Source organism: Telmatherina bonti, assembly GCF_933228915.1.
Source record: "Telmatherina bonti genome assembly, chromosome: 1".
Lineage (NCBI taxonomy): Eukaryota > Metazoa > Chordata > Actinopteri > Atheriniformes > Telmatherinidae > Telmatherina > Telmatherina bonti.
In genome coordinates this window covers 45,376,688-45,402,697 of record NC_136619.1, presented here as the reverse complement: position 1 = coordinate 45,402,697, position 26,010 = coordinate 45,376,688, and the positions used below count along the sequence as shown (strand labels likewise).

At 51.5% G+C, this 26,010-nt stretch overlaps 1 protein-coding gene across 1 annotated transcript in view; it reads right to left on the bottom strand.

Moving 5' to 3' along the window:
• trpm1a (transient receptor potential cation channel, subfamily M, member 1a) overlaps positions 1-26,010 on the bottom strand; it is a gene marked incomplete at its 3' end in the record, with an annotated part of 223,195 nt that overhangs the window by 40,590 nt on the left and 156,595 nt on the right. Inside the window, exons 13-24 of the mRNA XM_079264958.1 lie at positions 23,772-23,822; positions 22,598-22,738; positions 22,414-22,443; positions 22,046-22,338; positions 21,680-21,908; positions 21,472-21,600; positions 21,264-21,401; positions 16,513-16,641; positions 9,096-9,347; positions 6,457-6,631; positions 5,548-5,568; positions 5,177-5,321 (exon numbers count right to left, since the gene is read on the bottom strand). Coding sequence (XP_079121084.1) covers positions 5,177-5,321; positions 5,548-5,568; positions 6,457-6,631; positions 9,096-9,347; positions 16,513-16,641; positions 21,264-21,401; positions 21,472-21,600; positions 21,680-21,908; positions 22,046-22,338; positions 22,414-22,443; positions 22,598-22,738; positions 23,772-23,822 — 1,733 coding nt within the window. The remainder of the gene's footprint in view (positions 1-5,176; positions 5,322-5,547; positions 5,569-6,456; positions 6,632-9,095; positions 9,348-16,512; positions 16,642-21,263; positions 21,402-21,471; positions 21,601-21,679; positions 21,909-22,045; positions 22,339-22,413; positions 22,444-22,597; positions 22,739-23,771; positions 23,823-26,010) is intronic.

The window sequence follows — 26,010 nt, the reverse complement described above, 5'->3', positions numbered from 1 at the left end:
CGAGGTGGAGGCTACATGATGGAGGCTACGTGTTGGAGGCTACGTGGTGGGTGCCACGTGGTGGAGGGTACATGTTGGGGGCTACATGGTGGATGCTTCGTGGCGGACGCTACATGGTGGACGCTACATGGTGGACGCTACATGGTGGACGCTACATGGTGGATACCACGTGGTTGAGTATACTTGGTCAACGGTACGTGGTGGGTGCCACGTAGTGGAGGCCACATGGTGGAGGGTACATGTTGGGGGCTACATGGTGGATGCTACGTGGTGGAGGCTACATGGTGGATGCTACGTGGTGGAGGCTACATGGTGGAGGCTACATGGTGGAGGCTACATGGTGGACGCTATGTGGTTGAGGGTACATGGTGGAGGCTACATGGTTGACGCTACATAGTGGATGCTACGTGGTGGATACCACGTGGTGGAGGCTACGTCGTGGATGCTACGCTATTGATGCCACGTGGTGGACGCTACATGGTGGAGGCTACATGGTGGAGGCTACATGGTGGACGCTAAATGGTGGATGCTACGTGGTGGATGCCACGTGGTGGATGCTATGTGGTGGATGCTACGTGGTGGACGCTACATGGTGGATACCACGTGGTGGAGGCTACATGGTGGACGGTACGTGGTGGCGGCCACGTGGTGGAGGCTACATGGTGGAGGCTTTATGGTGGATGCTACGTGGTGGAGGCTACCTGTCGGATGTTACGTGGTGGTTGCTACATGGTGGATGCTACGTGGCGGATGCTACGTGGGGGATGCTACGTGGGGGATGCTACGTGGTGGTTGCCACGTGGTGGTTGCCACGTGGTGGAGGATACTTGGTGGAGGCTACTTGTTGGACGCTACGTGGTGGAGGCTACATGGTGGAGGCTACATGGTGGATGCTAATTTTTGGGGCTACATGGTGGACGGTACGTGGTGGGTGCCACGTGGTGGAGGCTACATGGTGGGGGCTACATGGTGGATACCACGTGGTGGAGGCTACATGGTGGACGGTACGTGGTGGTGGCTACACGTTGGAGGCTACATGGTGGACGCTATGTGGTGGATGCTACGTGGTGGATGCTACATGGTGGACGCTACATGATGGATGCTACGTGGTGGATGTTACGTGGTGGACGCTACATGGTGGATGCCACGTGGTGGATGCTATGTGGTGGATGCTACGTGGTGGACGCTACATGGTGGATACCACGTGGTGGAGGCTACATGGTGGACGGTACGTGGTGGCGGCCACGTGGTGGAGGCTACATGGTGGAGGCTACATGGTGGAGGCTACGTGGTGGAGGCTACCTGTTGGATTTTACGTGGTGGTTTCTACATGGTGGATGCCACGTGGTGGAGGCTACATGGTGGACGCTACATGGTGGATACCATGTGGTGGAGGCTACATGGTTGACGCTACATAGTGGATGCTACGTGGTGGATGCCACATGGTGGACGCTACATGGTGGACGGTACGTGGTGGGTGCCACGTGGTGGAGGTTACATGATGGGGGCTACATGGTGGAGGCTACATGGTGGAGGCTACGTGGTGGACGCTACGTGGTGGATGCTACGTGGTGGATGCTACGTGGTGGATGCTACGTGGTGGACGCTACATGGTGGATGCTACGTGGTGGATGCTATGTGGTGGACGCTACATGATGGATACCACGTGGTGGAGGCTACATGGTGGACGGTACGTAGTGGCGGCTACGTTGTGGAGGCTACGTGGTGGTGGCTACGTTGTGGAGGCTACGTGGTGGATGCTACGCTATGGATGTCACGTGGTGGAGGCTACGTGGTGGATGCTACGCTATGGATGCCACGTGGTGGAGGCCACGTGGTGGAGGCTACGTGGTGGATGCCACGTCGTGGAGGCTACATGGTGGATGCCACGTGGTGGAGGCTACATGGTGGACGCTACGTGGTGGAGGCTACATGGTGGAGGCTACATGGTGGATGTCACGAGGTGGAGGCTACATGATGGAGGCTACATGTTGGAGGCTACGTGGTGGAGGCTACGTGGTGGTTGCCACGTGGTGGAGGCTACCTGTTGGATGCTACGTTGTGGTTGCCACGTGGTAGAAGGCTACATGGTGGAGGCTACTTGTTGGAGGCTACACGGTGGACGGTACGTGGTGGGTGCCACATGGTGGAGGCTACATGGTGGACGCTACATAGTGGATGCTACGTGGTGGATGCCAGGTGGTTGACACTACATGGTGGACGGTACGTGGTGGGTGCCACATGGTGGAGGCTACGTGGTGGACGCTACGTGGTGGATGCTACGTGGTGGATGCTACGTGGTGGATGCTACGTGGTGGACGCTACATGGTGGATGCTACGTGGTGGATGCTATGTGTTGGACGCTACATGATGGATACCACGTGGTGGAGGCTACATGGTGGACGGTACGTAGTGGCGGCTATGTTGTGGAGGCTACGTGGTGGTGGCTACGTTGTGGAGGCTACGTGGTGGATGCTACGCTATGGATGTCACGTGGTGGAGGCTACGTGGTGGATGCTACGCTATGGATGCCACGTGGTGGAGGCTACGTGGTGGATGCTACGCTATGGATGCCACGTGGTGGAGGCCACGTGGTGGAGGCTACGTGGTGGATGCCACGTCGTGGAGGCTACATGGTGGATGCCACGTGGTGGAGGCTACATGGTGGACGCTACGTGGTGGAGGCTACATATTGGAGGCTACATGGTGGATGTCACGAGGTGGAGGCTACATGATGGAGGCTACATGTTGGAGGCTACGTGGTGGAGGCTACGTGGTGGTTGCCACGTGGTGGAGGCTACCTGTTGGATGCTACGTTGTGGTTGCCACGTGGTAGAAGGCTACATGGTGGAGGCTACTTGTTGGAGGCTACACGGTGGACGGTACGTGGTGGGTGCCACATGGTGGAGGCTACATGGTGGACGCTACATAGTGGATGCTACGTGGTGGATGCCAGGTGGTTGACACTACATGGTGGACGGTACGTGGTGGGTGCCACATGGTGGAGGCTACATGTTGGGGGCTACATGGTGGATGCTACGTGGTGGAGGCTACATGGTGGAGGCCATGTGGTGGAGGCTACATGGTGGACGCTACGTGGTGGAGGCTACATGGTGGAGGCTACATGGTGGAGGCTACATGGTGGATGTCACGAGGTGGAGGCTACATGATGGAGGCTACATGTTGGAGGCTACGTGGTGGAGGCTACGTGGTGGTTGCCACGTGGTGGAGGCTACCTGTTGGATGCTACGTTGTGGTTGCCACGTGGTAGAAGGCTACATGGTGGAGGCTACTTGTTGGAGGCTACACGGTGGACGGTACGTGGTGGGTGCCACATGGTGGAGGCTACATGGTGGACGCTACATAGTGGATGCTACGTGGTGGATGCCAGGTGGTTGACACTACATGGTGGACGGTACGTGGTGGGTGCCACATGGTGGAGGCTACATGTTGGGGGCTACATGGTGGATGCTACGTGGTGGAGGCTACATGGTGGAGGCCATGTGGTGGAGGCTACATGGTGGAGGCTACATGGTGGAGGCTACATGGTGGAGGCTACATTGTGGAAGCTACGTGGTGGATGCTTCGTGGCGGAGTCTACATGGTGGACGCTACATGGTGGACGCTACATGGTGGATACCACGTGGTTGAGTATACATGGTCAACGGTACGTGGTGGGTGCCACGTAGTGGAGGCCACATGGTGGATGCCACGTGGTGGAGGCTACATGGTGGACGCTACGTGGTAGAGGCTACATGGTGGAGGCTACATGGTGGACGCTACATGATGGATGCTACGTGGTGGATTCCACGTGGTGGAGGCTACATGGTGGAAACTACATGGTGGATGCCACGAGGTGGAGGCTACATGATGGAGGCTACGTGTTGGAGGCTACGTGGTGGAGACTACGTGGTGGGTGCCACGTGGTGGAGGCTACGTGTTGGAGGCTACGTGGTGGAGGCTACGTGTTGGAGGCTACGTGGTGGAGGCTACGTGGTGGGTGCCACATGGTGGAGGCTACATGTTGGGGGCTACATGGTGGATGCTACGTGGTGGAGGCTACATGGTGGATGCTACGTGGTGGAGGCTACATGGTGGAGGCTACATGGTGGACGCTACATGGTGGACGCTACATGGTAGATACCACGTGTTGAGTATACATGGTCAACGGTACGTGGTGGGTGCCACGTAGTGGAGGCTACATGGTGGAAGCTACATGGTGGATGCCACGAGGTGGAGGCTACATGATGGAGGCTACGTGGTGGAGGCTTCGTGGCGGACGCTACATGGTGGACGCTACATGGTGGACGCTACATGGTGGACGCTACATGGTGGATACCACGTGGTTGAGTATACATGGTCAACGGTACGTGGTGGGTGCCACGTGGTGGAGGCTACGTGTTGGAGGCTACGTGGTGGAGGCTACGTGTTGGAGGCTACGTGGTGGAGGCTACGTGTTGGAGGCTACGTGGTGGAGGCTACGTGTTGGAGGCTACGTGGTGGAGGCTACGTGTTGGAGGCTACGTGGTGGAGGCTACGTGGTGGAGGCTACGTGTTGGAGGCTACGTGGTGGAGGCTACGTGTTGGAGGCTACGTGGTGGAGGCTACGTGTTGGAGGCTACGTGGTGGAGGCTACGTGTTGGAGGCTACGTGGTGTAGGCTACGTGGTGGAGGCTTCGTGTTGGAGGCTACGTGGTGGAGGCTACGTGGTGGGTGCCACATGGTGGAGGCTACATGTTGGGGGCTACGTGTTGGAGGCTACGTGGTGGAGGCTACGTGTTGGAGGTTACGTGGTGGAGGCTACGTGTTGGAGGCTACGTGGTGGAGGCTACGTGTTGGAGGCTACGTGGTGGAGGCCACGTGGTGGAGGCTACGTGTTGGAGGCTACGTGGTGGAGGCTACGTGTTGGAGGCTACGTGGTGGAGGCTACGTGTTGGAGGCTACGTGGTGGAGGCTACGTGGTGGAGGCTACGTGTTGGAGGCTACGTGGTGGAGGCTACGTGGTGGAGGCTACGTGTTGGAGGCTACGTGGTGGAGGCTACGTGGTGGAGGCTACGTGTTGGAGGCTACGTGGTGGAGGCTACGTGGTGGAGGCCACGTGGTGGAAGCTACGTGGTGGGTGCCATATTATTGTGGTAAATGTTACGGATGTAAATTGGTGTAAACTGGTACTGACTTGAAGACAGCGATCAGCAGGTTGACCAGCAGGATGTTGGCCACCAACAGGTAACAGGCCATGATGGCTGGCGTGAGCCAAGCTCCAGGGATGCAGGGAGGAAGCTTCTTCCCATCTTCATCGTACAGGTTCTCTCCACATGGAGCTGGAACACAGCAGAACAAGGTCAGGATTCATTCTGTGGAGAACTGATTCAATCCACCGACCAGAAATCTGCATTTATATAAAAACCAGTTTGATGTTCAGAGAGGAAAACCAGGAGATGCCTTGTTTTTATTTGTCAGACAAAAGAAAGATAAACTTCATCTTTTTCAGGAGTTAAAGAAGACACAGGCTGAGAAGGCTGAGTCCAGAACCAAACTCATACTCACGGTTGATTTCCATCGCATAAACTGTCCATGAGCAGCAGAGTGAGGACAGAGAAGAGACACAGGGACACTACCATCAGATCACTGAGGAAGACTTTGTTCTGAAGTACAGATGCAATCATCACATTATTTCAGGTTTAGGAGGATAGAGGAGGATGGAGGAGGGATGAAGATGGAGGAGACAGGAAAATGGAAGAAAATGGAAGAAAATGAAGGAGGAGGGAGGACAAGGACAACATCGGTGCTGAAAATGGTTCTTTATGCCTCATTAAACGTCTCGGCTTCTTTGTGGTTTAATGTGAGTAAAATATTTGATCAGGTTTTTAATCTAAATGATGTAACGAAACAAACAAGGGTTCAAAAGATTTGCAAATTGTTCATTTGATGAGATTTTAGAAAAAAATCTTTTCTGCATAAAAATTTCATGCAAATGTTCATCTGTCTGCATCTTCATGTAAAGCCAGTAAAAGCTACTGGTTTTCCATCTAGCTGGACTCATTTCCACCATTGGAAACTGGAGCTGAAAGCTGTTCATCCAAATCAACTCTCTGCCTCTTAAACCATCTCCAGACAAACCAGGAGACAACCAGCTGAGACCTCCAGGGACCAAGGTCTCCTGCAGAATGTCCTCGGTGATGTGTAGAAAGACAAGAGACAGGGACGGATGTCAGGACAGGGACTGGGTTGTTTCCACTGTCCATGTAACGGGACTGAGAGTCTGGTGCCATAAAGGCTGACGAGTAACAAGTGTCTGGACAAACTTTTAGACAAACGTAACGACAAAAGTCTGGATCATTGTCTGGACAAATAACTTGTGGGGGAGTGCAGGGTGAGACGGGGTAGGACAGATTAAGGACAGACAAAAGAACAGGGGCGGACTAACAGATGTCTTACTATGGACGCTAGTCTTACGGTCTATAGAGTCTGCAAAGACCTCTCCGTAGATCATCCAGTAGGGCATGTAGAAGATGTTACGAGCCAGACGCCATGTTGGCTCCTCATCCGGGTGGAGGATGGCCTGCCGAGCCACGCCGAAACTCATCAAGACCACCAGCATGATCACCACGAAGTACAGCATGTCTATCATCTGGACACACCAGGGGACAGAGGACAAATTTCAGCCTTTAGCTCAGTTAAGTGACGGTGGAAAAAGGTCTGTGCTCCTTTCATTGTCCTGGAAGTTTCCGTCCAACACCAGGTCAGAGTTCTGGTCCAGCTTTATGGACAAGTTTGGTTTCTGAACCAAGGACCAAGGACACTGAATCTACTATATACACCATCCAGCAGATGATGGAGGACCTCAGGTCTCTGAGGACCACTGGTCAATTTCATGCTGCGTTCAGGGACCTCAGTTTGTCTCAGTGACGTGAACCTGAAAGCATTATGTGAATTTATCAAGTCCAGTTCTACAGACTGACATCAGTCCAGATTGGTCCAGACTGGTTAGGCTAGTCCAAATCTGCCCATATGAGACCAGGTTGGAAGACATTAGACCGGATCAAACTACATTAGATCACGTCAGACCAGAATGGACCAGATTGGGCCAGATCTGCTTAGATCAGACCAGATCAATCCACGTTGGACCACATTGGACCAGTTTGGACCGGATTGTATGGAATTAGTTAGGTAAGTCCAGATCTGCCCAATCAGATCAGACTGGTCCTCATGGGACCAGATTGGACAAGATTCGACCAGATCAGACCAGAATATTACTCCAAGGTTTCTCACTGTAGCACTGGAAGCTAAAGTAATGCCATTCAGGTTCATTACAAAACTGGAAAATTTAGCTCTGAGTTTTTCAGATCCAACGAGAATTACTTCAGTCTTATCTGAGTTTAAGAGGAGAAAATTTCTAGACAGCCAAGTCTTTATGTCTATGAGACAATTTTGTAGCCTATTGGGCTGATTTGTTTCATCTGGTTTAAAGGATAAGTATATCTGAGTATCATCTGCATAACAATGAAAGTTTATTCCATGCTGTCTAATAATTTTGCCTAAAGGGAGCATATATAGCGTGAAGAGTATTGGTCCAAGTACAGAACCTTGAGGAACTCCATGACTTACTGTAGTTTGTGAGGAGGACTTGTCATTTACATGAACAAACTGAAGTCTATCAGATAAATATGATTTAAACCAGCTTAACGCTGTACCTGTAATTCCAATCACCTGTTCTAGTCTTTGTAACAGAATGTTATGATCGACTGTATCAGTGAGTAATCAAATAAAGTGAATTCAAAGGTTAATAAGAAGTGATCGGACGAGACAGGGTTTTGAGGAAATACTTTGAGCTTATCAGTCTCAATACCAGATGTTAGAACCAGATCAAGAGTATGACCATGAGAGTGAGTGGCTCCATTGACATTTTGTGAAAACCCAATTGAGTTTAGAATAGAGCTAAAGGAAATGTTTAAACTATCATTTTCATCGTCAACATGAATATTAAAATCACCTAGTACAATGACCTTATCAGTAGTCAGCACTAACTCAGACAAGAGATCAGAGAATTCGGTCAGAAACTCGGAGTAAGGTCCAGGTGGGCGATACACTAATGCTAAAAGGAGCGGTTTCTCTCAATTCCATTTTGGATGAGATAAATTTAATGTCAGGAATTCAAAGGATTTATAGTTAGTTTTGAGCTTAGGATTAATTAATAATTCTGACTTAAAAATAGCTGCAACACCTCCTCCTCTGCCTGTAGTTCTAGGAATGTGAAAGTTTAAATAGTTAGCTGGCGTAGCTTCATTAATACTAACATAATCCTCTTGCTGTCACCAGGTTTCCGTAAGACAGAATAAATCAATGTGGTGATCACCTATCAAGTCATTGACTAATAAAGACTTATTTGGGAGGGATCTGATATTCAGTAGGCCACACTTTATTGTCTTATTTTCAGATTTTATTAGATCCATTGTTTTTATTTTTATGAGGTTTTCACGATTAACCCCAGAAGTGTTTTTGTGTTGTTTAATTCTTACTGCTGGGAAGTTGTATAAGGTCGGAATGGGGTTTTGGGTGGGCGGCGGCAGGTGGGAAGCTGCAGAAAAGTGTGTAGGACTACAATTCTGCCTCCTGGTCCCAACCCTGAGTTGTCAATTTAGCTGACTAATAAAAGAGTCCATATTGCTAGATAAGAGAGCGGCTCCATCCAACGTGGGATGGATGCCATCTCTCCTAATAAGACCAGGCCCTTTCTGTCCAATCTGTTCTGTCCAATCAGAACAGATTGGACCAGATCAGAACAGACTGGACAAGATTAGACCAGATTGAACCAGATCAGTCCAGACTGGAACAGATCAGATCAGATTGGAACAGATCTGACCCATATTAAATCAGATCAGACTACATTGGACCAGATCGGATTAGACTGGAGAAGATCAGATCAGTGTGGACCAGATCAGACCTGATCAGATCAAACTGTAACAGATCAAACCAGATTGTAAAAGATTAGATCAGACTATATTGAACCAGATGGGACCAAACCAGACCATATCATACCAAATCTGGACCAGACAGTTTTACAGAGCAGAATTGGACACTGCATCACATCCTACCATCTTTCCAATCATCATGACGTAGGGACCAAGGTACTTGTTGACTCCAAAGATGTCGAGGACTCGGATGTACCAGAAGATGATGTCCACGCAGTAGAGGACCCGTCCGTACCCCATGGAGGGCTCGGGCTGCAGCCTCAGCAGGAGACCCAGGAGGAAAACAGAGATGGCCACCAGGTCGGTGATGTTCCAGTAATCCTCCAACCAGACATTGATTTTCTGCCGCAGTTTCCCTGGCTCCGACATCAGAATCTGACACAAACACAGAACAACTTTTTTCTTCTCTTCTAAAGTTTTCTTGTGCAAACTACGAGACTAAAGTTTCCACACTTTGTTTCTTCATCAGTCACAAGCAAAAGCAGCAAACAGGCTGATGATTCGAGACAACCTTGAGTACCATTCACACCTGGACTGTCCGGGAACTCCATGCAGTCGGGGGGGATTTGGAAAAGTTTCACACCTTTGGTTTGGTTTGTGTTCAAACTGCTCGCTATGGGGTGAAACTCCTGCCAAACAGTTTTAAAGGTAAAACTTGCAGAGTTCACCACCAGCCACTGGGTGTTACTAAAGGTTCATTTGAAGTTGGACCGGCGGGGAGTGAGGTGTCAGCTAGCTGGTTGCTAAATGTTCATGCCAAGGTGGTGCTGTTACGCGTTCTACTTCATTTATTTAAGCCCTCTTGTCATTATTGCTGCTGCTTGGCTTAAAGTCTGCTGTATTATGTCTTCTGCTTTTCTACATGGACATTCCAAGTGTTACTTTACAATTCTAATATTGTTGCAGGGCTTCTTCATTGTTGTCAGTAAATAAATGACCTGACATCGAGGAGCATGTTTATTCAAGAAGAAGCCATGGTTGTCGTTACTTACTCTGTCCCTGACTGCACCTTCAGTACTGAGGATGTCTCTGAAGCCCTCACCATGACCCTGTTGACAAATCACGGACTTGCTCATCAGACTCTACCCTCTGCTGCGTTATACCAAGTACCCACTCCTCGGGGTCCAAACTTGACTGTCCAAGTGTAGACATCAGCGTATCGATAGAGGAGTGGACTTGTGTTTCCATATGTTCTGTGTTCGGCTCAGGAATAGGAGATGTCCAGGCCCCTTTCCAGCTATTTCAGTGTGCCAGCATGGAGATCAGAGACAGCCTGTTTAAAGTGAATCCTAACGCAGCTTCTGGACCCTTGTCAGACCTGATTGCTGCCATATGCTGCCTTGCAGTTATTTAGTGGCCACATGTCCTTTGCATTGAGCTGCTTCCGTTGCGCCAAGACTATGATGAGGCGCTCCGTTCTTTTGTTGCCAGAGTGCAGGGGAAAGATGGAGACATGTGCCTACAGTGCTGCTAGGTGAGTGCAGCAGGAACATAGACTGCACCAACCACATCATCTGCAATGTCTTAGCCAACGGGATTTATGACTAGGCTATATGCTGCAAAACGCTGGGGATATCTGATGTCGTGAGGAAACCGGTAATGAGGTGGTTGCAATAGTTGAAAACAAAGAAATGGCTCGCAACACACTCCTATCGCCCACTTTATCAGCCATGTTGTCTTTCTGGTGCATTCACAAGCCGCCACAGGGGAGTTCCACCCCAACGCTGGCTCCAATTGACAACGCTAGACAGCCATCATGCCCGAACTATAATAGCTTCTTCGAGGTCTTTACAGAAGAATCCCGTGGATGGAATGCCAAGCCCCATCAAGTTTGCATCAACTGCCACAGGGCCCGCCGGCAACAGAGATGACAGCAGCCACAATCTGACAGCCAGCAGGTAGCCATGGGATCAGAGCCAATCTCACAGACTTTGTCAGTCCAGTGTGGTGGAAAATACTCTGGTCTTGAGAAGTTGTAATACATCTAAGAGTCAACTGTCTTCTTACAATGAACATTTTATTATAAACTAATACAAGCACACGCTGGAGCTTGGAGAGAGAACTCTCTCTGCAGATGCTGAAGTAACACCCGATTATAAACCATGCTTAACTCCTCCTAGTTGCTGGGCAGACCATATGAAACAATCATTCTCTCCTCCGAAGCTAAACTGAGCTCACTAAGCATCAATCACTCACTATATTACTTTATTACCTTTAACCTTTAACAACTGGTCAACCAAGCAGTTGACAAAAACCGATGCCCTGCAGGAAACTCTTCCTGTCTCAGACTTTGTCTGCACATTCCAGACAAGGATCATATAACTTAAAGAAAGCTTTGTGCATTGACACAAAACACAGCAGGATCACAGCAAATCAGTGCATATATGTCTAATACTTAATACAAACCAAAACCCATAATAATTTCTCCAACACCAGTCCAAGACCTGCACTGACAGACATCATGAGAGCCGGCGTGAGTGTCACATGCAAATGACACGTAGTGGTGTCACCAACCCAAAACCCATCGGGCTAGACCATCACATTTTCTTAAAGGGAGAGTGGAGACGTGCCGAGCTGAGAGACAACCCCCTGGTGACCATAACCATTTCAGTTGACAATCCGGCAGTGCCAAGGGATGGCACATGCAGCAGGTTATCAGACAACGGGATGACAATATCCACCATTGCGGACACCAGCGCAATGGCATGTGGATTCTCACGTGATGACCTTTGCCCCATCCACCGGTCCCCCACTGCCTTCAAAGGTGCATTCTTCGGAAAGCTTTCGGTGACGTGTAGCAGCAGTGCTGTGACCTCCTGCCGCTCCATGGTGTACGTTAGCAGCCAGGCACGTGCCGTGAGTTCTAGGCTTAGGTAGACAGTGGCAAATTGCAAGGGACAATATATATACATATATATATGTATATATATATATATATATATATATATACATATATATATATATATATATATATATATATATATATATATATATATATATATATATATATATATATATATATATATGTATATATATATATATATATATATACATATATATATATATATATATATATATATATATATATATATATACATATATATATATATATATATATATATATATATATATATATATATATATATAATTTATTTATTTTTTTAATGAAGTGATCATTTGTAAAAGCTCCCTACTTAATCTAACAAAACGTCAGATTCTCACAATAATTTTACGTCACAACAACCAGTAGGATAAATAACATTATGGTTATATGCCTTTGTGAAAATATTTTTGTGCGCACCATCCCCGCTCTAAACTCATGGACGTGCTCGTTCGCACAGCAGTGAGCATGCATGAGCCTGGACATACGTCTGCACAGCCATTTGTGACTGGCAATATACCCATCCAGCAAACCAGCCTTTCCGCACCAAGTGCAGCAGCCAAAGCTTCGTATCATTGCTTGTAATATAACAGCACTTAAAACTATTATTCCTGAAAAACTCCCAGATTCTTAGAACATTTCCTCTCCACAGCCATCTATAGGAAATCTAATTTAATCAACCAGGACACAGAATACACAGCAGAAGTGCTAAATTTTCCGACATACAAGTTACAAGTTGCCACATCCCCCAAATTCCCCTCAGTCATAACGGAGAATCTTACGGACTTAATGCTCAGCAAATTCAACTGAGCCGTATGGACCGTCCACGTTTACGCAACTGATGACAGCTCAGCCTGATTGTTTCCCAAATGCAACAATAAGTAGAGAGACGGCCAACTCGGAGCTGTCTGCGGCGCTGAAACGTCGGGATCTCCAGGGTCCACACCCCAGATAGACATTTAATGTAAAGATACCAAAACAAGAATGCTCTACTGCACCCATATGCAGCTCCTCGTGCCTTTGTTATGCAATTTACACGGTTATTAAGGTTTAAGAATGAAAAAAAATATTCATGTCAGTATTTTAGATCCATAAAACAACAAGGTGATGTTGGACCACCGCATGGCGTACACGTGAACACTGCCATGACAACAGAGAGGGAGGGAAGAGTTTAACCTTACTTTAAGATGAAGTCCATGCGCCTGTCCTTCTGGACCACGTTGCTGATCACAGCGTTGTAAACTCTTCAGTTTGATGAGCCTCTCCCTTTCACCTGACATCAGAGCGAGAGATGAAAGCCTTCCTCGCTCTGTCCTGCTGCAGGTTTTGATCCGTTTTAAGGTTGAAAAAGACCTCTCCGCTGATGCTGTGGTGGCTGGAATGGTCAACGCCAACTTCAAGAGTTTTGCAGCCTCAGGAACAGTGTGTTCTAGGTCGTGTTCATGGGGTGACGTGTTTCTGGTCATCTGTGAGCTGTACAGGCCAGTAAGGTCGGCCTTTAGCCTCACAAAATCAAAATGTTCCCATATTTAGCAAGGCTGTGCAGTTTTGCATCATCAAATTTGGCTGAAAATCCATCAAAATGTCGATGATTGATTAAAGTCAGAAAATCCAGGTTTCCCAAGTTCTTGAATCTGGCCTCCATGTGCAAGTTGATGTTATCCAGGATGCTGACGTGGCTCCATCCAGCCGCTGGCTGCGTGTCGCTGTGCACCAAGTTCAGCACTTTGCACCGCTGCTGAAACTGCTCAGAGTCAAAGGACTCGCGCTGGTTCCTCAAGGCTTTCATCGTGTCTCTGACCCGTAGAGAGCAGAACCCTGTGTCCTGAAGAACACGGAACAATGCGTCTGTCTCTGTGAAAACCGCGCCGAACACCATGAGGAGGAAGCAGGTCCACGCTTTGGAGAGCCAGATGCTGAAACCAGAGGCCAAAGTCAGAGCTGGTCCGTCCCAGTCATCAGGGTTTTCCTGAATGAGCCTGAACGCCTCCAGAAGTTCTGCATAGTGGAACAAGACGGTCTGAACGAGCCTGGAGGTCCACCGTGTCGCTGCTGCGCGTGGAACGAGTCTTCTGACCGCTTCATCCAGCAGATTACTGCTGAAAGAAGCAGCAAGGCCTTCCAGAGGCTTGAAAAAGACTTTACAGTCTGGGACCACCTGTGCAGACTGCGAGAGGACGAGGTTCAGTTTGTGCCGTAACAGTCAGTAAACAATGCCTCGGGTACTTTTTCCCTGATCTTTGCCTGAACTCCGTTTAGCTGCGATGCCAGAACTGATGCGCCATCATATGTCTGTGCGACCAGCTTGTCTAACTGGTCCAGGACACCCATGTTATAGCTGCCGATTGCTGTCGTTCTCCTGTCATCACTGACATCATCGAAGCCCAGAAAAGCCTCCTTCACCTCACTGCCAGACATGTATCTTAAAACAATGGAGAGTTGGGCCTTATTTGTGATGTCTGTGGTTTCGTCTACCTCCACAGCAACAAACAGTGCAACACCCACTTCTTCTGTTATGTTGTCCCTCAGAACATCTGCAGTCGCCTCAATCAGGTCCTTCTGAATCCTGTTGGAAGTTCCAGAAAACGCCGTGGATGAAGCCAAGTGGGCGGAGAGACTAGCATCCTTGCTAGCTAGCAGGTGCAGCAGCTGGATGTAATTTCCCCGCTTCGAGTTTTCCGTTTCATCGTTCCCACGGAAAGCCAGCTCTTGTTTTCCCAGGAAATACACAACATCTATGAAACTTTTGAGGATTTCTGTTCTTCCTCACGGTTTCATTATGCATGCTAACGCTCAGCCAAAGCCAGGTCAGTTCTGCGGGGACCAAATGTTTTCAGAGCAATCTGGCTCTGAATGTGGACCAGCGGTTTTTCATGTGTGGCTTTGGCACAGGGCAAGTTGTTTAAATCATCCAGCATTAGTCCAGACATTGTCAGAGGCGCCGGCAAAAAGCAAACATGGAAAACAGAACAGTGTGTGTGTGTGTGTGTACTAGATACACACAGACATTACAGATAATACTTTAACATCTGTGTGAGGGCTTCAGCCCCACATTGTTTCCTTACCTGGAAGATGAAAGGCGTGGCAAAGGGCTGAGGAGTCTTAAATCCCAAAGCCAGCTCATAAGGTTCTGCCCTGTGCTGCCGGGTCACGGGGGGGGGTAGCTTAGCTAGGTATTGGAGCTTTGTTTGGTTATTCTTAGTCATTTTGTTTTCTCCTCTCTGTAATTTGGTTTGGCTGAAGTGCTATATAAGTTACCCTTATGTGTTTTTGTGGGGGGGTCCGTTTTCTTTAGTTGAGTTGAACTGTTTAACTGCCGTTATGTTTAGTTAACCCCTTTTAAAGATTGGTTAGTTCATTTCTTTGGACTTTTGCATTTATTTTGTAACAAGAAAAGCCCAGGTCTTTTTTTAATTACATCTGTGTCCTCATGGCTTTACCGTTTGGTCCCTGACAGTCTGCTTACACTGCAGTACTAAATCAACAGTCATTTCCAGACAAACAGTCTCTAAATATCCACTAGAGTATAAGCAAAATCCTTAAAAACACCTTTTTAAATGTGCCATTACAGATCCATTCTACCTTCTGACAGAAAGGAAGATGGCGCGATGCTACGACTGGAGCGTCTATGGTTCTTCCTCCGGCAGCGCCTCCCCGACACTCATGCGGGGAATGAGATGGATCTGCAGACATCTTATTTACCAGTCTAAGAGTGTCTGCAGACCTGCTGTTCCAGAATCCTGGACTTCCGCTGGACGGAGAGTCTGAAGACAACCAATCACAGCATGGCTGTTACAGAACACGCGTCTAAGTGTTCACTTTCAGTCTAAACGCAGGACTTTTGTTGTCAGATGAAAAACCGAGACCCTTACTAAGAGCAGACATTTCATCCGGACTGAAGTTTACATTAGAGACGATAACCATCTCTTCTTGTTGCAGTGGGAGTGGAGGATGGACTGGGAACTTTTCCAGCCTCGGTTACCCATGAGGACGTTTCCGTCCAGACCAAAGTCTAAAAGTCCTAAAGCATCAATCAGCTCAGCTCAAACGGCTAAAGTCCATGTTCAGGCTCAGTGGTACTTTTCTGAGGTTTAGGTTTGCACAGCTGCTGTTTCAGCTGCTTCTCTTTGGATCACCTTCATTTCTGTTGCTCCAGACATTACAGTTGCACTTCTGAGTCTTTGCAGCAGATGGATTTACTCTGGAAATCCACCTCAGGGTTTCTGCACAACGAGAACCTTTGTAAGCAGACATAAATATGAAAAACCTGAAGCTTTATGACCAAATGGAGGTAAACTCGGCTGATATGGGGTAGCACGGTGTCATCAGCATAAAGCTGAACATGTTGGCATCGCCACGCTCTACGCCACGCAGCTGACGTCACAGACGCACTTTGCCACTCTCAAACTCCAGCCGCCGCCATGTTGAGTCCCACACCGCCATCTGGTGTTACAGCGACTCGTTCAGGCTGTCGGAGACGCCGTCCACATGCTGTGACGTGACAAGAAAGGAGGCCCTAATATTTCTGTGTATCGATGGCCAGGAGAAGAAGAAGGTTGTAAGACAAGCAATCGGGAGGGCTAGCGTCTGCCTCATCAGGAACCTTCCTGACTGAGGGAGCAGGTGGGGTTCTGATGGTCCGGGTGTGTTTGGTCTTACCTGTCTGACCTTCTCCAGTCCCAGAGTGATGATGTAAGAGATGACCATCCACTCCTGCAGGCAGGGCCAGCGCTCCATCTTCACCAGGATGATGTAGTTATACAGCATCAGGTAGACCAGATACGAGATCTGAGACACAACAAAAAAGGTCCACGTCACGTCCAGGTCTGGACCACGTCCAGGTCTGGACCACGTCCAGGTCTGGGTCACGTCCAGGTCTGGACCACGTCCAGGTCTGGACCACGTCCAGGTCTGGGTCACGTCCAGGTCTGGACCACGTCCAGGTCTGGACCACGTCCAGGTCTGGGTCACGTCCAGGTCTGGACCACGTCCAGGTCTGGACCACGTCCAGGTCTGGGTCACGTCCAGGTCTGGACCACGTCCAGGTCTGGACCACGTCCAGGTCTGGACCACGTCCAGGTCTGGGTCACGTCCAGGTCTGGGTCACATCCAGGTCTGGACCACGTCCAGGTCTGGGTCATGTCCAGGTCTGGACCACGTCCAGGTCTGGACCACGTCCAGGTCTGGACCACATCCAGGTCTGGGTCACATCCAGATCTGGACCACGTCCAGGTCTGGACCACGTCCAGGTCTGGGTCACATCCAGGTCTGGACCACGTCCAGGTCTGGGTCACGTCCAGGTTTGGACCACGTCCAGGTCTGGACCACGTCCAGGTCTGGGTCACGTCCAGGTCTGGACCACGTCCAGGTCTGGGTCACGTCCAGGTCTGGACCACGTCCAGGTCTGGACCACGTCCAGGTCTGGACCACATCCAGGTCTGGGTCACGTCCAGGTCTGGACCACGTCCAGGTCTGGACCACGTCCAGGTCTGGGTCACGTCCAGGTCTGGACCACGTCCAGGTCTGGGTCACGTCCAGGTCTGGGTCACGTCCAGGTCTGGACCACATCCAGGTCTGGGTCACGTCCAGGTCTGGGTCACGTCCAGGTCTGGACCACGTCCAGGTCTGGACCACGTCCAGGTCTGGGTCACGTCCAGGTCTGGACCACGTCCAGGTCTGGGTCACGTCCAGGTCTGGGTCACATCCAGGTCTGGACCACGTCCAGGTCTGGGTCACGTCCAGGTCTGGACCACGTCCAGGTCTGGGTCACATCCAGGTCTGGGTCACATCCAGGTCTGGACCACGTCCAGGTCTGGGTCACGTCCAGGTCTGGACCACGTCCAGGTCTGGACCACGTCCAGGTCTGGACCACATCCAGGTCTGGGTCACGTCCAGGTCTGGACCACGTCCAGGTCTGGGTCACGTCCAGGTCTGGACCACGTCCAGGTCTGGGTCACGTCCAGGTCTGGACCACGTCCAGGTCTGGACCACGTCCAGGTCTGGGTCACGTCCAGGTCTGGACCACATCCAGGTCTGGGTCACGTCCAGGTCTGGACCACGTCCAGGTCTGGACCACGTCCAGGTCTGGACCACGTCCAGGTCTGGACCACATCCAGGTCTGGACCACATCCAGGTCTGGACCACGTCCAGGTCTGGACCACGTCCAGGTCTGGACCACGTCCAGGTCTGGGTCACGTCCAGGTCTGGGTCACGTCCAGGTCTGGGTCACATCCAGGTCTGGACCACGTCCAGGTCTGGGTCACGTCCAGGTCTGGACCACGTCCAGGTCTGGACCACGTCCAGGTCTGGGTCACGTCCAGGTCTGGGTCACGTCCAGGTCTGGGTCACGTCCAGGTCTGGACCACGTCCAGGTCTGGACCACGTCCAGGTCTGGGTCACGTCCAGGTCTGGGTCACGTCCAGGTCTGGACCACGTCCAGGTCTGGGTCACATCCAGGTCTGGGTCACGTCCAGGTCTGGGTCACGTCCAGGTCTGGACCACGTCCAGGTCTGGACCACGTCCAGGTCTGGGTCACATCCAGGTCTGGGTCACGTCCAGGTCTGGGTCACGTCCAGGTCTGGACCACGTCCAGGTCTGGACCACGTCCAGGTCTGGGTCACGTCCAGGTCTGGGTCACATCCAGGTCTGGACCACATCCAGGTCTGGGTCACGTCCAGGTCTGGACCACATCCAGGTCTGGACCACGTCCAGGTCTGGGTCACGTCCAGGTCTGGGTCACGTCCAGGTCTGGGTCACGTCCAGGTCTGGACCACGTCCAGGTCTGGGTCACGTCCAGGTCTGGACCACGTCCAGGTCTGGGTCACATCCAGGTCTGGACCACGTCCAGGTCTGGACCACGTCCAGGTCTGGGTCACGTCCAGGTCTGGGTCACGTCCAGGTCTGGACCACATCCAGGTCTGGGTCACGTCCAGGTCTGGACCACGTCCAGGTCTGGGTCACGTCCAGGTCTGGACCACATCCAGGTCTGGGTCACGTCCAGGTCTGGACCACATCCAGGTCTGGGTCACGTCCAGGTCTGGACCACGTCCAGGTCTGGGTCACGTCCAGGTCTGGACCACGTCCAGGTCTGGGTCACGTCCAGGTCTGGGTCACGTCCAGGTCTGGGTCACGTCCAGGTCTGGGTCACATCCAGGTCTGGACCACGTCCAGGTCTGGGTCACGTCCAGGTCTGGACCACATCCAGGTCTGGGTCACGTCCAGGTCTGGGTCACGTCCAGGTCTGGACCACATCCAGGTCTGGGTCACGTCCAGGTCTGGACCACATCCAGGTCTGGGTCACGTCCAGGTCTGGACCACGTCCAGGTCTGGGTCACGTCCAGGTCTGGACCACGTCCAGGTCTGGACCACGTCCAGGTCTGGGTCACGTCCAGGTCTGGGTCACGTCCAGGTCTTGGTCACGTCCAGGTCTGGACCACGTCCAGGTCTGGGTCACGTCCAGGTCTGGGTCACGTCCAGGTCTGGACCACATCCAGATCTGGACCACGTCCAGGTCTGGGTCACGTCCAGGTCTGGGTCACGTCCAGGTCTGGGTCACGTCCAGGTCTGGGTCACGTCCAGGTCTGGACCACATCCAGGTCTGGACCACGTCCAGGTCTGGGTCACGTCCAGGTCTGGGTCACGTCCAGGTCTGGGTCACGTCCAGGTCTGGGTCACGTCCAGGTCTGGACCACGTCCAGGTCTGGGTCACGTCCAGGTCTGGGTCACGTCCAGGTCTGGGTCACGTCCAGGTCTGGACCACGTCCAGGTCTGGGTCACGTCCAGGTCTGGACCACGTCCAGGTCTGGGTCACGTCCAGGTCTGGGTCACGTCCAGGTCTGGACCACGTCCAGGTCTGGGTCACGTCCAGGTCTGGACCACGTCCAGGTCTGGGTCACGTCCAGGTCTGGACCACGTCCAGGTCTGGGTCACGTCCAGGTCTTGGTCACGTCCAGGTCTGGGTCACGTCCAGGTCTGGGTCACGTCCAGGTCTGGACCACGTCCAGGTCTGGGTCACGTCCAGGTCTGGGTCACGTCCAGGTCTGGACCACGTCCAGGTCTGGACCACGTCCAGGTCTGGGTCACGTCCAGGTCTGGACCACGTCCAGGTCTGGGTCACGTCCAGGTCTGGACCACGTCCAGGTCTGGACCACGTCCAGGTCTGGGTCACGTCCAGGTCTGGGTCACGTCCAGGTCTGGACCACGTCCAGGTCTGGGTCACGTCCAGGTCTGGACCACGTCCAGGTCTGGGTCACGTCCAGGTCTGGACCACGTCCAGGTCTGGGTCACGTCCAGGTCTGGGTCACGTCCAGGTCTGGGTCACGTCCAGGTCTGGACCACGTCCAGGTCTGGGTCACGTCCAGGTCTGGACCACGTCCAGGTCTGGACCACGTCCAGGTCTGGGTCACGTCCAGGTCTGGACCACGTCCAGGTCTGGGTCACGTCCAGGTCTGGGTCACGTCCAGGTCTGGGTCACGTCCAGGTCTGGACCACGTCCAGGTCTGGGTCACGTCCAGGTCTGGACCACGTCCAGGTCTGGGTCACGTCCAGGTCTGGGTCACGTCCAGGTCTGGGTCACGTCCAGGTCTGGACCACGTCCAGGTCTGGGTCACGTCCAGGTCTGGGTCACGTCCAGGTCTGGACCACGTCCAGGTCTGGGTCACGTCCAGGTCTGGGTCACGTCCAGGTCTTCACCACGTCCAGGTCTGGACCACGTCCAGGTCTGGACCACGTCCAGGTCTGGGTCACGTCCAGGTCTGGGTCACGTCCAGGTCTGGACCACGTCCAGGTCTGGGTCACATCCAGGTCTGGACCACGTCCAGGTCTGGGTCACGTCCAGGTCTGGGTCACGTCCAGGTCTGGGTCACGTCCAGGTCTGGACCACGTCCAGGTCTGGGTCACATCCAGGTCTGGACCACGTCCAGGTCTGGGTCACGTCCAGGTCTGGGTCACGTCCAGGTCTTGGTCACGTCCAGGTCTGGGTCACGTCCAGGTCTGGGTCACGTCCAGGTCTGGGTCACGTCCAGGTCTTGGTCACGTCCAGGTCTGGACCACGTCCAGGTCTGGGTCACGTCCAGGTCTTGGTCACGTCCAGGTCTGGGTCACGTCCAGGTCTTGGTCACGTCCAGGTCTGGGTCACGTCCAGGTCTGGGTCACGTCCAGGTCTGGACCACGTCCAGGTCTTCACCACGTCCAGGTCTGGACCACGTCCAGGTCTGGGTCACGTCCAGGTCTGGACCACGTCCAGGTCTGGGTCACGTCCATGTCTGGACCACGTCCAGGTCTGGACCACGTCCAGGTCTGGGTCACGTCCAGGTCTGGGTCACGTCCAGGTCTGGGTCACGTCCAGGTCTGGACCACGTCCAGGTCTGGACCACGTCCAGGTCTGGGTCTGTTGCAGAACGTGGGTTTACCGTGTTGAACCAGAACTTGGTGAAGGGGGCGTTGTAGAACTCATAGATCTTCCTGCTGATGGGAATCCTGGAGTGCTTCCTCAGGTTATCCTCTTCATCTCCTTTCTTTGACGTGGCGTCGGCGCTTGAGACGGCGTCCTGAAACAAAGCCAGAGTCTCAGACCACCTGAAGCGGATCAGGATGTCAGACACCTCAGCTGGCTTCTACCTTGCTGGCTTTGTCCTCATATTTACTCTTTCCTTCACTGCTCTCCTTGGATGAATGATGTGAAGCTTCGTCTCCAAGTCGGAAGTCAAGCAGCAGGATAGCTGGAGGGAAGATGATCCCTAAAATCACCTGGAGACCAGACAGAGGGACCCCATTAGATCGGCTGGTCCGACGAGGCAAATACGAGAAAGTTCCTGTGCGCTTGTACCTTCAGGCTGTTGCTCTTGCCCATCCTAAGGCAGCCCATCCACATGTCAGTCAGCAGCATCTGGCTGCAGGTGTGGGCGATGAAATCTCGGTGTTTAGCCGCCACGGCGAGCTTCAGGCACGTGGAGTTGCTCCAGTTCTTCAGCTCGTAGGTCAGCAGCTTCATGGCCACCTGCTCGTCATGTTTGTAGGACTGATCCAGCAGCTCGTAGGCCAGTTGGCCGAACTCCCTGCATGCAAACAGACACTCCACAGGCTCAGACTGGACATAGTTCTAACTCAGGAGACAGAGAGAAATGTCACAAACAGAACCGGGACTTGGACCTACATCTCCAGCACCAGGACTACATTCTGTATCAGGACTCACTTGGAATTGTTCTCCAGGTCCTGGTAGATGTCGTCTACCAGCTCGCTCTGGGAGGACTCGTGGGCCATGGCCTTGTAGAGTTTACAGGCCACCAGAGCCTTGGCCATGGCCTCCTCGCCACGCTGCCAGAGGAACAATGCCATCTTCTGGCGCTTCATCAGCACCGCCCAAACCATGAGCTCATGGAAGGGATACTGGAACCTGCTGACCTCCGGGTCATCCACATCGATGTCCACCTCTTCCTCCTTCTTCTTGTTCTTCTTCCCCTTCCCTTTTGGCCGGGGCTCGTCGTCCTGCAGGAACCAGACCAGAACAGGTTAGACCCGGCAAGTCATGCAGCAGTGGACTGAGATCCAGCAGATACCTACCTCCATGCCAAGAAGCTTGAGAGCTTTGGGCTGCAAGACAGAAGGAGAAGGAGGTCATAGAGCTCATTCCTCTGCTGGTGAGGATGTGGTTATACCTTCTGATCTCAAACTGGTTTCAAATGATATGCATGTCTCCTAGACCAAGTGGACTGCTTCAGGTCATCTCTACACCAGCTGTACTCACTCTTTTCAGACCATACAGGTTGTTGTACAGCGTCCTGAAGCTCTTCCTGGTGTAGTTGCACCGGTAAGCTCCACCCATCAGGAACTCTAGCACCAGCCCGATGTCAATCAGCGTGATCTGGTAGTCTGGAGGAAGATTGCCCTGAAACACAAACAGGAAGTGACCTGCAGTCATCCGATTGCTCCATGAGATGCCGACGGGGGCAACAGAGTCCCCGTTTTCTCCAGTTTTACACTTTTTACATTTACATCACAATGTTTACATCCCAACATGGTCTAGAACATCAACACAGCATCAGAATGTAAACTTCCTCTCCGGAAACAAACAGCACCATGCAGTACCACAGCCGGCCTCTAGGTGGTGGTGAAATGATACGTATGAAGCATCATAGCCTCACCACAGCAGATCAGACAACAGGAGCGCCATGTGCGAACCACGAGTTATCAGGAACATATCACCCAACATCATACATGTTCTGCCAGAACCAGCTTCAGCTGCAGCACTAAAACAGAGGTGCGCCATCGTAGTGATGTCCGAGGGTTCAGCGGGGTCCAAGTTGAAAAGACAGCGTAAAGACGCCATCCTTTCCAGATTCCAGTTCCAGTTTACACTCAAAGGACTCGTCCAAAACTCTGTTTCTGTGGAAACGGGAGAATGCAGACAGACTGTATGCTTCACTATATCAGCATTTTGGGTTTAAGTCCGAATAGTGAGACATTGCAGCTTCGAGCATGTCGGGTTCTGGTCTGAGTCACATGTTGACTCATGAGACCTGGAAACCACGTTACCCCACATCTGTCTGTGCATTTTCAAGCACTTATATGTCGATAAGAGACATATAAGCAGGGCTGAGGTGGTCTGGTTCTGGACTATAAAATCAGGATCAACAATTTTACTTGCAGCTTGGACCTTCAACAGGAGGAAACCAATCTGGGGACAAAAGCCTAGAGACTGATATTCAGACATTAGGGGATTTGTTTGTGTCCTCAAACCCAGTGGGGTTTTTGCCGTTCTGAATTTGTTAAGAATTTTTTCTAGATCAGTTTAGGATCCATTCTGGGTCTGTGTTAGATCCTCTTTGGTTCTGTTCTGCATCTGTTCTTCTGTCTTCACAGTGTTAGTGGAATGAGAGAAACGATACCAAATTATGCTTAATGCAGACTGCAGGACTCGCCTTTTTCACATCTCGGACCAGGAAGTGCAGCGTATTCGCAGGTCCCAGTTTCTGCAAAAACACAGCAGAGAAAACATGATGAGGACAAGATGAGGACATGAGGACGTGATGAGGACGTGATGAGGACATGATGAGGACGTGATGAGGACGTGATGAGGACATCATGAGGACATCATGAGGACATGATGAGGACATGATGAGGACGCGATGAGGACGCGATGAGGACATGATGAGGACATGATGAGGACATGATGAGGACATCATGAGGACATCATGAGGACGCGATGAGGACATGATGAGGACATGATGAGGACGCGATGAGGACATGATGAGGACATGATGAGGACATGATGAGGACATGATGAGGACGTGATGAGGACATGATGAGGACATCATGAGGACATCATGAGGACGCGATGAGGACATGATGAGGACATGATGAGGACGCGATGAGGACATGATGAGGACATGATGAGGACATGATGAGGACGTGATGAGACCATCATGAGGACATCATGAGGACGCGATGAGGACATGATGAGGACGTGATGAGGACATGATGAGGACATGATGAGGGCGTGATGAGGACGTGATGAGGACATCATGAGGACATCATGAGGACATGATGAGGACATGATGAGGACATGATAAGGACATGATAAGGACATGATGAGGTCATGATGAGGACATGATGAGGACGTGATGAGGACATGATGAGGACATGATGAGAGCGTGATGAGGACATGATGAGGACGTGATGAGGACATGATGAGGACATGAGGGCGTGATGAGGACGTGATGAGGACATCATGAGGACATCATGAGGACATCATGAGGACGCGATGAGGACATGATGAGGACATGATGAGGACGCGATGAGGACATGATGAGGACATGATAAGGACATGATGAGGACATGATGAGGACATGATGAGGACGTGATGAGACCATCATGAGGACATCATGAGGACGCGATGAGGACATGATGAGGACATGATGAGAGCGTGATGAGGACATGATGAGGACGTGATGAGGACATGATGAGGACATGATGAGGGCGTGATGAGGACGTGATGAGGACATCATGAGGACATCATGAGGACATGATGAGGACATGATAAGGACATGATAAGGACATGATGAGGTCATGATGAGGACATGATGAGGACGTGATGAGGACATGATGAGGACATGATGAGAGCGTGATGAGGACATGATGAGGACGTGATGAGGACGTGATGAGGACGTGATGAGGACATCATGAGGACATCATGAGGACGTGATGAGGACATGATGAGGACGTGATGAGGACATGATGAGGACATGAGGACGTGATGAGGACGTGATGAGGACATGATGAGGACGTGATGAGGACATCATGAGGACATCATGAGGACGCGATGAGGACATGATGAGGACATGATAAGGACATGATGAGGACATGATGAGGACATGATGAGGACGTGATGAGGACGTGATGAGGACATCATGAGGACATCATGAGGACGTGATGAGGACATGATGAGGACGTGATGAGGACATGATGAGGACATGAGGACGTGATGAGGACGTGATGAGGACATGATGAGGACGTGATGAGGACATCATGAGGACATCATGAGGACGCGATGAGGACATGATGAGGACATGATAAGGACATGATGAGGACATGATGAGGACATGATGAGGACGTGATGAGGACATGATCAGGACGTGATGAGGACATGATCAGGACATAATGAGGACATGATCAGGACATGATGAGGACATGATGAGGACGTGATGAGGACATCATGAGGACATCATGAGGACGCGATGAGGACATGATGAGGACATGATAAGGACATGATGAGGTCATGATGAGGACATGATGAGGACATGATAAGGACATGATGAGGTCATGATGAGGACATGATGAGGACATGATAAGGACATGATGAGGTCATGATGAGGACATGATGAGGACGCGATGAGGACATGATGACATGATGAGGACATGATCAGGACATGATGAGGACATGATGAGGACGTGATGAGGACATGATCAGGACATGATGAGGACATGATGAGGACATGATGAGGACGTGATGAGACCATCATGAGGACATCATGAGGACGCGATGAGGACATAAGGACATGATGAGGACATGATGAGGACGTGATGAGGACATGATCAGGACATGATGAGGACATGATGAGGACATGATGAGGACGTGATGAGACCATCATGAGGACATCA